We start from the raw sequence: 12,919 nt of genomic DNA on the forward strand, positions 1-12,919 counted from the left end.
AATATTGCTGAAGTAGTTTAGGAGCTCATTGCCCAGGAGGCTAGGAAATAGAGGCCAGCTGGGTGAACCACCTGAAAAACTTCTCATTCCGTGTTACCCCATCTCATGAAGAACTGTGTTGATCAGATAAAAAATTTAGGAATCATGCTGATTTCCCTCCTTTCCCTTCCCACACCCAACCCCTCAGCACATCTTGATGTTTCTATTTCCAAAATGTATTCAACATCCGCCGACTCCCACCCATCCTTACAGCTGTCTCCCTGTCCTCGGCATCACCACCTCATGGCAATGGAAGCAGCCTCCTGATGGTCTCCGGCTGCCGTTCCTGCCTCCCTCCAGTCGGTCCTGCTGACATGCTTTGAGCATTTATCGCCATCTTAAATTAGCAAGATAATTTATTCCTTTATGTTTCTAGTGTGTGTTCCTCCACTAGAATGCCAGCTCTGTTTTACTTCTCACCCTATCCCACCTCCTGACACACCAAAGCTTCTTAATAAATATATATTGTACACATGAAAGAATGGATGAGTACAAAATTTTAAAAATTAATTCATGTTTGTAATTAGCCTACTCCAAAAATTCTCGTGAGATTGACTTCTTAGACTGGCATTATGGAAAAGGACCACATTAATACCATAATAATAAAATAATATAAAATATTCCATATAAAATAATACTATATTGATATGACTCCTGGAAAGGACATGAAAACAGTTGGCAAGACAATTTGAAGCAGAGGTTGCAAACGCTGTCTCAGGCAGGAAACACAAACTGGGAGGCTGCATGTGTAACCCATAATGAGTGGGGGGATCACAGTTTGGAGACCCCCCTGCTTCATCTAACACGTCTTTATCAGCTCTAGTCAACTGTGGCCAAGTGGCAAAGAGGGCCCAGGGATGAAAGATCTTCCGACTTTTCAAAAGAAGGTGGAAAATTTGTACATCAGTTAGAACCACGTTTGACTGTGAGTAATGACCTGAAAGAGCCGTGAAGTGAGGCAGAAATGTATTTCTCTCTGACAGAAAGAGGCCGTGGGTGTGCAGTTCTGGGCTCATGGAGGCTCAGTGGCCACAGGGACCCAGGCGTCTTCTCACTTGTTGCTCAGCTTGGCATGGCTTCCATTCCCAAGGTCACCTCATGACCCAGAGGGCTGCTGTGGCTCCAGCTAACACCTCCTCATTCCTGGAAGCAGGAAGGATAAAGGGGAAAGGAAGGGCCTGGCCACTTTACAAGGAGATTTTCTGAAAGTTTCTGTGCCACACTCTTATTTCATTTCCTCGGCCTGAACGTAATCATGTCGCTACTCCTGGCTACAAAGAAGGCTGGAAAGTCTAATCTTTATTTTAGGTGGACATGTGCCCAGCTAAGGAGAAGAGGAGAATGGATATTGGAGGTCTAAACTAGAAGTCTCTGCCAGAGCTAGCTTTTTCTGTGACATGCTCAAGTTTTAACACCATGACAGCCGAACAAAGCATGCCTGCCATTTGGTTCAGCGGCCCTGCTTGGAGGAGCAGGTATGCCACAGCACATTGCTGGGGCATGTGGAGCTGGCGAGGATCATAAACAGGCAAAGGTTAGGAGGGCTTAGACAGGGAGTGCCCAGAGGAGTGTGGCCGGCAGCCTGGAGGTCAGGGAAAAGGTGAGGCAGTACCGCGCCCTGCCTGCACCCCCATGAGGTCAGGACACTGGCAGAACGGGCCCCGGCTGCCAGGACGTGCCTCACCTTTAGGTCTTTGCAGCTCTCCTGAGGAGGCAGTTTCAATCGCCTCTGAATCATGAAGTGTCTCCTCTTTCTGACTTTCACTGAAGGTCAGATTCATCCTCTCCAGAGGGAGAAGGGAGCTTGGGCCAGACCCAAAGCACACAAGAGCTCGCCCACCTTCTCCAGTCACTGCTATCACCTTCTTGGCCTGGGGCCCAGCCTGGTCTCAGGCTGCATGACACTTCCCCTCCACATGGCCGAGCCTCCCAGTCATGCCAGACCTTCCAGCCGGGAAAGGCCTCATGTTACATGGTGGGAAAAAGCACGGGATTTGCACACCAACTTCCCTCCCTTGAATCCCTGCTCCACCACTACTAGTTGAGAGGACTATAAATTCTTTTATAACTATAAACTGAGGCTAATAGTGGAGGATTCATAGGGCCACTTATGTAAAAGGGTTTTGTTTAAAAGAAATAAAAAATCTGAACAGCTCTACATACAAATTTAAGATTCTAGTAAAGATTCTCTGTAACTGTCCATAGGTTTGAAACTGATGACTTTATTGACCAAACTTTGCAATAGAAAGTCTTTTTCTAATAGGATAGTAAGAATCAGTTACCATATCATACACACATGAAAAAATTGCCAGTAACATGGTTTGACTTCTGGCCCTGTCTCAGTGAAATCCAGATGGTCCCAGGGAGGGGCAGATCACATCTGTCCTTCATTCCCTTCTCCCCCAGAAGAGAGAAACTGTTTCTGTATAAAACAAGGTCACCCTCACAAGTCAATCAATTCCAAACACTGTGCAGGAGTTAAATGATGCAACAAGGTAGAAAAGAGACACTAGGCCTGGGTCGTGACCGACAGCACAGTGACAGCGAAAGACCACCACACACAAATGCGTGTGCCCTGGGACAGTGAGCCCTTCGATGTGCAGAACCGCCGGCCTTTGGCAGCTGGGGGCTCCTGCTGAGTAATGCCACTGGGGATGTGTGAGTCACAGGTTTTGCTTTTATTTGTGTTATTATTAAAAAAATTTTTAGAACATGAAGTTCCCTAATAGCCCTTTCTCAAAGAATCACAAAATGACAGACATTTGGGAAACTGGTTTCACGTATGATAAAGGCTTGTATAGTGATGCGGAGAACACCCAGATGTGGCATTTAAGACAGAAACCTTACCTGGAATATAAAAGTGGGATTCCATTCCAGAACAACTCACAGCACTCACGATACCTTGGGTGTAAGTTAACTTCCTGGTGATTAGGTCCACTGTTAGAGTCAGGATACACCAGTGGGACTGGCCAGATTCCAAATCTCTCAGCATCCGTGAGGTGCCTGACACAGGGCTGGTGTTTAATGTTTCATGAGTAAATATACAATCTACCAAAGGAAGGAAGGAAGGACACTACTCACTTGTGTTTGAGGAATTACAGAATTGACCAGTAAGGAGGACGAGTATCTGAATTTTAACCTGCTCATGTCAATTCTCTGGACTGTGTTATATAAACACACACCATTAGGCTGCCCACTTCTGGTAAGCACAGAGTTTATTGGTAGTGTTTGGTACAACCGTAGTCCTACCTTTCCCATCTCAGGCATCTTAACAGTCCTGTAAAAATCATGTTACATGACTTCAGAGGAAAATACTCCCACCTCAACATGTTTAAAGAAATGTTAGAAAATGTCATTCCTATCGAAACATTTTTTTACTGCCTCTGATTTCTAACACAGTACACATCAATCTCATGTCAGTGTGAATATGCATCACCAGGTGCTGGCTTTCTGAAGTGATTCTTTGCAGATACCTATGACATAGCCTGGGGCTGTGGTCAGAGAGGCCAAAGGGAAGTGTATGTGCTGCCAACACATTCCAGGGTACCTCCCTGGGTGAGTGGTGTCCGTCTTTGATTAACAATTGCAAATGACCTGTCTGGAAAGAGAAAACATTCAAGAATAGAAGCAAAGCGGCCCAGGGAGCTATGAAGAATGCCATGTCTGGCTGAGCCCTGAGGGCTGTCCTAGGCTCTGAATGCATTAACAACAGTGGCCACGGTATCATGGTTCAGAAGCTGCCAAGGACGCTGGCTTGGGGGACACTGACCAAATGAGAAACGGATGTGACTGCATTATAGAGACCTCCCAAAGTCACCATGGGTGCTATGGCATTAGTTTGAGTGAAACTGGATCTGAATCTGTCTCACACTGAGCTAAGAAAACAAGAAAACAGGGAGTTTTCCCATTTCTTGATTTCTCATAGATTTGGGTTTGGAGTTTGGTGAAAGTCAACTTCTAAGTGACCACAGGCTTTGTGATGGTGGTATTCAAAAGAAAAGAACAAGAGCACAAGCCTGCCTGAGACAGCGCATGCTCCCGTGGCCAGCAAACTTAGTGACCCTCTCTCCTAGGGAACCTGCTTTCCTCTGTTTCATACACTGGCCTGTGGCTTTCGCTCACCGCTCTTCCATCAGACCGCATTGCAGGAGTCGCAAAGAGGCGAACTGAACGGAACACTGGTGGTTTATTACCAAGTGCGAGTACTGCGCCAGCACTTCAGGCAATCAGTAGGCAGCTGTGAACGACCCATCGGCTCAGGCAGCCGGCTGTTGGCTGCCAGGCATGACAGTCTCTCAAGGCACTCAGCAGTGTTCACGTTCAGCAAGGGGCACCCGCTTCTTCCAGGTTCCATGATGGGATGCAGTGCATGAAGGGGGTCAAAGCAGTCCACCTGCCCTGGCAGCTGGATACTCTGCTAGTTGACACAGTTCTTTGTGATTCTTCGACTCCTGTCCACCTGTCGGATGCTGTTCGTAACATTAATGGTGACTTCTTTTGCAGACATTTGCTTAGCATCTCTTTTAGCCTGTTAAAAAGTTGAACACAGTGAACTGAGTTACTAGGAAATACCCGAAGATCCTCATATTTGCATTAACCTCTTAAGACTGTTACACACACACACACACACACACACACAGTTAGGAAGAGTGGCTCACAATAACAAATGCACAAATACTCCTTTTCAAAGGTGTCTCTGTTGAATCTCCAATACCAGCCTAGCATAGAGCCTGGCATAAGGCATGCTTGGTAAAATGCTAACGAATGCATTCATTAGCAAAGGACCGCCAGCGGGCAACATGGCTTCACAGCTGGCTTCACTGGTTAAGGGTTTGAGCTTTGGAGTCAGACAGACTTGTTCAAATACTAACTAGATAACTTTACTATGGGCAAGTTTTTCTAGCCCTTAGTTTCCTCATCTGTAAAGCAGGAAATAACAATAGTACCCACCTCACAAGGTTTTTGTAAGGATTAAATAAGGTAATGCATATAAGGTAGTCAGCACGATGTTTGTCACTGAATAAAAATGAAAAAAACAGAAGACTTACTAAGTATAATAAGCAAAAAGTAGGATAGATTATCCACTTCTAAATGAAGATAAGCCAGAGATAAAGATCCAGAATTCACTGTAACACCAAAGCACTGATTAAATTGTAGCTTCTTCAACCATATGTGTCCCCCCATCAAGGGAAAACAACCAGTGGGGGACAGTTTTGTGCCCATTCCACTTAATGAAGGTATGCTTGGAGTGAGCATGAGAGGCGTCTGAGTCGTCTCCATTGCGGATGGACAGTGTGCCGCCCAGTCCCCATTCCAGGAGAGCAGCTAGCAAGTAGTCTCCAGCTGTCCCTCAGGATGGCCTCAGCGACAGAGGGCCACCTGTCCGAGGGCCAAGCCTTCCTGAGGTGGCCCAGTGAGGGGATATATGCAGGGGTACAAAGGTCAGGCCATTCGGGCCCAATCCAGGCCAGCTCTGACAGGCCATTAAGCCCCAGAGCAATAGGTGGGGGGTCAGCCAAGGCTGCTGTCAGGCCCGCTCTTTGGCTCAGCTTCTCCCTCTGCCCGCTCCTGCTTCCATCCCTTCCTTCTGCAGGTGTTGGCAGGGCATTTCCCAATGAACATCCTGTATAAAGACATCTCAGCATCTGCTTCCTGGAAAACATAGTCTCAGATCTGTGGGAGCCTTTCCCAGGGAATGAGTGTCTCCCTTTGCTAGACATGAGTCTAGAAGTGATGGACACATATTTTTCATACAATATGACCCCTGTACACAAGCCAACTAGAGAAATGTAGTGCATCTAAAGAAATGGTGTACTGTTGCACCATCGGAGAAAAATTAATCAGTTTGTTGTGTTTATTAACAAATGAATGTCACATAAATCCTGTGTCGAAGCCACTCGCGATGCCCCCTGCAGATTCTCTTTGCTTACCTGGGGCATCCAGTCCCCTACTCCCATGAGCGGTGGCTGCTACCTGCTCACAGCATCATACTTCTGAGAATTGCCTTCATCTCACTGGGGCCACCTTGCCTAGAAATGTTAAGATGTTATGCCCTAATTTCTGGAGATAGCCCAAAGCCAAGGTCTGATTATTGGGGATAAAAAAGGTTGACCCTTTTGTCTCAAGGGGAAATAAATCTATGCTGCCATTCCTGTTCCAGAACTCCCTATGGGGTCGAGCTGAGGCTACATTACAGCTGTTCAGCTGAGCTCCCATATTGCTAAACTTGGTCCTCTGCCCCATCCTGCTCTCCCAACATTTTTGGGTTTCTCCAGAGAGTATTCTTTCAGTCAATTACCCAAGAATCCTCATCTTAGGCTCTGCTTCTAAGGAACTGGACCTAAGAAAGTACTTTATAGGTGATTTGAAGGATGTTTAAGGATAGTTTTGACTATATGCAATTTTAGCTTTGATTTCATATATGGGATTTCATTGTTTTCCTCTTCACGTTTCCAGTGCCTAGCATAGTCTGAGACGTAGGAGTCTCTCAATTTAACTTTGGTTAAATGAACAAATAAGCACAATACCTTGGTCAAAGTACCCTTAACAACCAGCAGTCAATGTTGTTTAAGTCAATACTCAGGTCTTGCCAGGGCTAGCAGTGATGCTTAAAGCAGAGAACTCATAAAGTCCCACAACCCATTTTGTTTCCTAAAGAAAAAATGTGGCAAATGTGAAGCTAATTCCATTTGATTTCCATTCTGGGTGTTGTTAAAAAGCTTTGAGGAATAGACACAGAGTCTGTATTTGAAATGAGCCAGGTTAATGGCAGCATTCCCCTCAAACTGGTCGGCACTGAGAGAACTTTCCAGTATGGAAATGTAAACTTTCCCAACTGCATAACTACTTTTCTTTGGAGTTATTGGCAAGATTTCACAAAAGGTCATTAAAGATTATACACAGAAAACACTCTACTCTATACTTCAGCCTGCTTTTCTAAGCTTAAAAATCCATGCAAAAGTTCAGTAGTTTGATGATTCTTCATTTCCTAGATTGAGTAAAGAGCCAAAAGCTATAAGATAGTCATTCCGGGAACAGCCACAGTATTTGCATGATTTTACTCTCAAGTACAATGTGGCAATTTCTTAAATCTGTGTATCAAGCTTGCCCAGTGGAGGTGTTCAGAGTACAAGCTTTGGGGCCAGAGAGTCCTGGGTTTAGGGCAAGGCTTTGCTATCAGTTAGCTGCCACAAGACATGTTGTTTTAACCTCTGAGTCTCGGTTCCCTTACCTGAAAAATGGAGAAATAACCCTGCTTCTTAGGTTTTTCTGAGAGAAATAAGCATACCATTTAGCATTAACAGGGTGACAACTTCTCCCAGTCTGCCCAAGGCTGACCTGTTTTAAAATTGGAAGTCCAGATTCCAGGAACTTCCTCAGGCCTCCACAAATCAGGATAGTTAGTTACCTCAATAATAGTTACTAGCATTGGTTCTATTTGCAAAATGATGATCTCAGTCAAACATACTAAATATAAATGGAAAACCTTCTTATTCTACTGAAACTATGTCTATTGCTATCCCTACTTCTAAAGAACAACAATAATAATAATGCTCTAAGATACACATTTAGATAAAGGACAAACTGGAGTGCTGTATTCCAGTGATGGGCACAGGTTCCAAGCCATAAACAAATCCACTTTCAAATAATTACGCTGTATTAAACTGAGAAAATTAAACAACTAGAACAACAACTCACTTTCTTGGAAGCATTATATAAAGGAAAAGCTCTCAAGTCTGAGACATCAACAGAGAGGTGTCCGCCCTTTGCAGCAGAATGGATATGCAGGAGGCTGGTCACTGCTGTAATCTGGTCACAGCTTGGAAACCTCAGACTTCAAGCCCAGGTGAGACGGAGGAAGATGACAGAGAACTACAATGCCAGATTATTTTCTCTAGTTGTTCTGAGAAGTAAGTTGCTTTCCCTCCTATGGGAAAAGAGCTATATGGATACACAGAACAATTACATCCTTCTCTTCCTCAGGGCCTATGACATTTTGTATAACAGGGATATCTTCCCCTCTGGTTTTCAGTCAGCCAAACCTTTTTATTTAACATCTCACCCCCTTTATTTAATGACAGGGAAACGATCCTATTGCAATTACCGGCTTAAAAAAATCCTTTTGGTTCCCAACTCAACGATGAGAGAAACCTATTTGGCACCTTTGTTTTTTTCAGCTGTCTGCTAAATCAAGCCTTCCTCCACCTCTAAATTCTTGTTTTGTGAGTTTTATCACCATTGACGCTTGTGAATGGGCCCCCTCTTGTTTCTCACCCAGTTTTACAGCTTTTCTCTTCTTCCCTTGCCTCATTTCTGCAGGCTTTGTATTCTGTGAATGGTAGATTTTAGTCCTCTTGATACTGCCTCTTGAATTTTTTGGCAGCCATTTCTCAAGGGCAACCAGACTGACTGTGATAACTTCCCAGAGGCCTCAAACCCAGGTGAACTTGATTCTCATGGTGTTTAGCAGTGGGGGCAGCCTGGCTGCTCTCTTGAGGCTGGGACTTAAGAGTGCAGCTAAGTCTGCTTAGCCTTCTCTCACTTTCCCGCAAAATGGAAATAGAGATGTTCTCAGCTTTACTTTGACTCCATGACATATCTATACTTAACATGGGATTGTACTAACCTTTTAATAGTTCCTGGCAGACAATGAGGAAAGCAAGGCTTACTGAGATTATGATTTATCAGACACCAATTTTTCTGTATGACTAGTATTTTTAATTATAAAAGCAATACATAATTATGGCAAAAGAAATTCAAAGAGTAGAGAAGGGCACAGTGAAAAGTAATACTTGCTACAAAGCTCTGGCCACAACTGTGCTTTCCCCAGAGTTAATCACGGCTCATGATTTCTTATGGAACACTGAAGAGGTTTTCTAAGCACATGCAGCCATGGGACCATCTTATTCTCTCTCCTGATATTCTTTGCTTCCTTCCTTCATTGGATTACATATTTGCTTGTTTACTTGCTTATTTTCTACAACCTCATCAGATTATAAACTTCAAAAAGGTAGGGACCAGTCTGCAGTGTTCAGCATGGTGTCTCCAGAATCGAGCTTAGTGTCTATCACATAATGGACATCCAACAAATAATTTGATGAAGAACACATGTGTGAAGATAAATTTTTAGAAAGAAAGTGAGAGAGAAAATTCCTAGGAACAGAACCTGTTTGTGTTGCCCTGTCTAACCATCCTAGGACCTTCCTACAGGATTGCAGTCATGCTTATAGTTGATCGTTCCTTGCACCATCGCCAAGAGCCAGGTGGATGTCAGGGCTCCCTTTCCTGGTGAGGGAGCCGAGCTCACTTAGGCCACTGTAATGTGCCCAAGACCAATGCCCACATAGGTAGTGATCTGAACTAAAGATGGCAGCCCAGGGTCCCACATCCAGCCTCCCATGACTCTGCCAAAACTTTCGCTAAATTCCCCACCATTTTGTTTCAGGTAATGGGAAGAAAGAGCATAGGGCTTGGAGGGAAACAGACAGGGCTTGAACTCCAGCCCAGCCAAATCCCTCCTCCCTGTGTCATGCTGAACAAACACCTAACCTTTCTGAGCCTGTGGCCAGGTCAGGAATGTCGCTGCGGACCTCGTACAGCTGAAGGATTAAAGATGGTGCCATACATAGTGTGTCTGGTTCATAGGAGACACTCTGGAAATGTTAGTTCCCTCCTCTCCTCCATCCCAAAAGATTAAAGACTGAGCACTGTCAACTACAACTCAAAACATTTTTCTTCTTTGCGCTCAGACCTGTTAAAGGAAGACCAGACAGTAACAAGCCCCTAGCGGTTCCCAAGCTCCATAGCCGTCCTTGCTGCTGCTTCATGAGTTTCTGTGGTGTTAATGTGAAGTAAATCAGGAAACATTTAATCTAAGCAACTCCACCAAGGGCCAGAACACTAACCTCCAAAGGCAGGGATCAGACCAACCCTCAGGCAAAACTCAAGAACTCACTGGGCCGGGAGCAAATCCTGTGCAGACCACAGCCCCACATGTGGCCTCACTTAGGCTACTTAGCTGAGGGGTTTTTATCTGTCAGGTCATCAAGTGCTTTTCAACTTGAGCCTCAGATCAAACACTAGGAAGGCAGCGGAACCCACTTTAGAAAAGCAACTGGGCTCCCATAGAACAGTCATCAACCATGTGATGGTGGCGGTGGAGGGCCTGGGTGGGAGTGGAGCTGCAGGGAACCTCTCCAGTCTTGGCGAAGTACAGGCCGGTCTCAATGAATCAACAAGTGGCTTGTGAGTACATAAAAGGCACGTGACTCCGAGGCAGGGTGCGCAAGGATGTAAAGAATAGGGGGGAATCTTCCCCAAGAGTCTTCTAATTGAACTGGTTTTTCTGCAGACCCTTAGATGAGTGGTGAGTCTCATAATTCTTCATTTTCATCTACATAAGGTAGCAGCCACTGCATAGCTGCACTGTGGAAGTCACCACACAGGTGCGCACGTGCACACACGCGCGCGCACGCACACTGACATCCCTACACTGCTAAATCGCTTCCTTTTTCCAGGCTTGAACTAGTGCCTTTCTAACCCGGCTCCCTCCCTTTGGCTTTCCTCGGTGATTCCCTTTGTTCTCTCTCCTTTTAAGGTCATGCTTTTGTTTTTCTCAGAGAAACTCATATTTTCTTTCCTAATTCTTCTGTCTCATATTACTACCATCCAGGAGAGATTCTGGGCTGCTCCCATCCTCCTTTCTGGATCAGGCCTCCCCTCTGGCCACAGAATCCTTCCTGGACTGGACCAAGCCTTGCCAGGGAGAAGGGGGAGGGAGAGCAGAAGGAAGAAGCTCCTTCGCTGAGAATCAGTCTGGGCATCAGTGAATTCATTTGTCCTGGTCTGGCCAGTTTGCCAAAAATAATAAAGCAACTCAAAAAGATGCAGACGTGAAGCCTCACTGTGAGGCCAGCCACACACTCCGAGACCTGTCTGCACAGAGCCATATCCACATATGCATTTCTACCTTAGCTGAATACTTGAGGAGACAGTTCTGGGGGAGAAAAACAAGAGTCCTGAGCCTGAGGAAAGGCACATTCAGGTAGGAGGCAGCCCAGAGTTCCTGAGCATTAATTAGCTGGAGCGAACAAGCAAGCAGAGAGCCTCCCCCTGTGTTGTCTGTCGAGTCCAGGGGAGGAGCTGGGGAAAGGGACTTAGTCAGTGGTTAATCAGATGCTGCCGGGTCAGAAATGTCCCAGGTGACTGGAGGAAATCTGGGTGCAGCAGAGAAAGAGGAATGGCTCCCTATTGAGACAGACAGCTCCGATTTTTGGAAGATCATCTTTGTCACATTCTTTTTGCCAATTAGCACCTAGTAAAACTGAGCATAAGACAGGGGCTGCGGGAACTGAAAGAAGGAAGATCTGGTTTGACGGGATCTGAAGTGGAGAAGGGCTCAGAACGCTGTTGCTCCCAGTCCTTAGCATCATTAGCTGCCCCTCCACTCTTCAGAAAGAGATTTGAACTGTGGGGACATCTATGTTACATAGAGTAGTTGCTGTCCCCTACCTGTGGCCTTTTATTTCCTTCATAACACTATTTCAAATCTATAAGGGCTTTGTTCATTTATTCTATATTATCTGACTCCCCACTCTCATCCTTGTTAAAATTGGCAGCTGCTTTAGAGTGAAGGACAGGTGCACCTTTTCCACTCCTGGATCCTTGGCATTAGAACAGTGCCTGGCACCTAGACAGCACTCGATGAAAGAACATTAGAAGAATGAATCTAGAGTGCTTATAGGAGCTGATGAGGACCTTTTCCAGGCCTAGCGAGAATTGCCTTTGACACACAAATTTGTTGGGAGAATCTGAATGGGAATATACTGCAGCAGGCATGTGCATGATGATGCACACTTCATGAAGGCCTCTTCTGCAGAAGGAAAGCTTTAAAAAAATGCCAAAGAACCACCAGTCAGGGGACTGATGAGATACAAGGGATGCTGTGAAATGCTAATAGGTCATCTTGGGGGACCAAAGGAGGACAGAAAGAGGCAAGTGGATACTGCCTGAACCAGACACAGAAGAAGACTCAGAAGAGGTTGCATATCAAGGGCCCTGGAGAGAATAAGAAAACTATTTCCTTTGGGCAGATTCTAGACTGCTGACAGCTGAGTTGGTATGCAATGGCTCCGCTGACAGAAGCCTCAATCAGAGGTAAATTTGTCTTGTAAACTGACACCTTACATAGAAAACCTATGCTGTGGCCTTTGAGGGACTCAGGACATCTGGTGGCTGGTGAGGTCTCAGGACACCAAGACCACTGATGCACTTTAGCAATTGCCTGAACACTTAAATCTGAAGTTACCTGCTCCCTGATCTTATTTTGGAAATAGTTACAACATAGGCAGTGTTCATTGAACAGTGAAAACAAAAGCTGCATCATAGCTTATCGGTATGCACCACCTGCCCTGTGGTGCTCTGTTGGTCAGGTGTGTATGTTCCTCTCCTGTGACAGTTTCCACTGTGGTTGGAGCCTGGGAGGGGGCAGAGGGGAGGCTCCACCTGCCCCATTTTAACAACCACACAGAGGGCATGTGTGTGGTATGGAGGAGTGCTTTCCTTAGCTATCTTTGCATCTCCATTCTCATTAGTAAGCCAGAGACAGTATCAACATTTTAGAGTCATTGTAAGGATTAAGTGAGATAATATAAGAAGGGCTTAGCATTCTGTGCTGTGCCTAGAAGGTTGCTACCACATGCCTAAGAAGAGGACTAAGCGTAGTTTACTGGCTTTAAATTCTTACATTCTGATTTAACCCAGTAATTCCACTCCTAGGAATTTACCCGAAGAAAACAAGATCCCTGATTCAAAAAGACATATGCCGCCCTATGTTTATCGCAGCACTATTTACAATAGCCAAGACATGGAAGCAACCTAA

The 12,919-nt window shown here is 45.3% G+C and overlaps 1 protein-coding gene across 5 annotated transcripts in view; it reads right to left on the reverse strand.

The window, feature by feature from the left end:
* Positions 1-2,241: 2,241 nt before the first annotated feature.
* BAALC (BAALC binder of MAP3K1 and KLF4) overlaps positions 2,242-12,919 on the reverse strand; it is a 75,240-nt gene continuing 64,562 nt past the window's right edge. For 3 of the 5 annotated variants that reach the window (XM_036876463.2, XM_036876457.2, XM_057497847.1), the window contains one exon: positions 2,242-4,567. In XM_036876463.2, the coding sequence (XP_036732358.1) occupies positions 4,563-4,567 (5 nt within the window). In that variant the 3' untranslated portion in view covers positions 2,242-4,562. Of the gene's footprint in view, positions 4,568-4,989; positions 5,056-12,919 lie in introns of all 5 variants that reach the window. The other 2 variants (XM_057497846.1, XR_008996221.1) reach the window with 2 other exon arrangements.

Source organism: Manis pentadactyla, chromosome 3 (genome assembly GCF_030020395.1).
Source record: "Manis pentadactyla isolate mManPen7 chromosome 3, mManPen7.hap1, whole genome shotgun sequence".
Lineage (NCBI taxonomy): Eukaryota > Metazoa > Chordata > Mammalia > Pholidota > Manidae > Manis > Manis pentadactyla.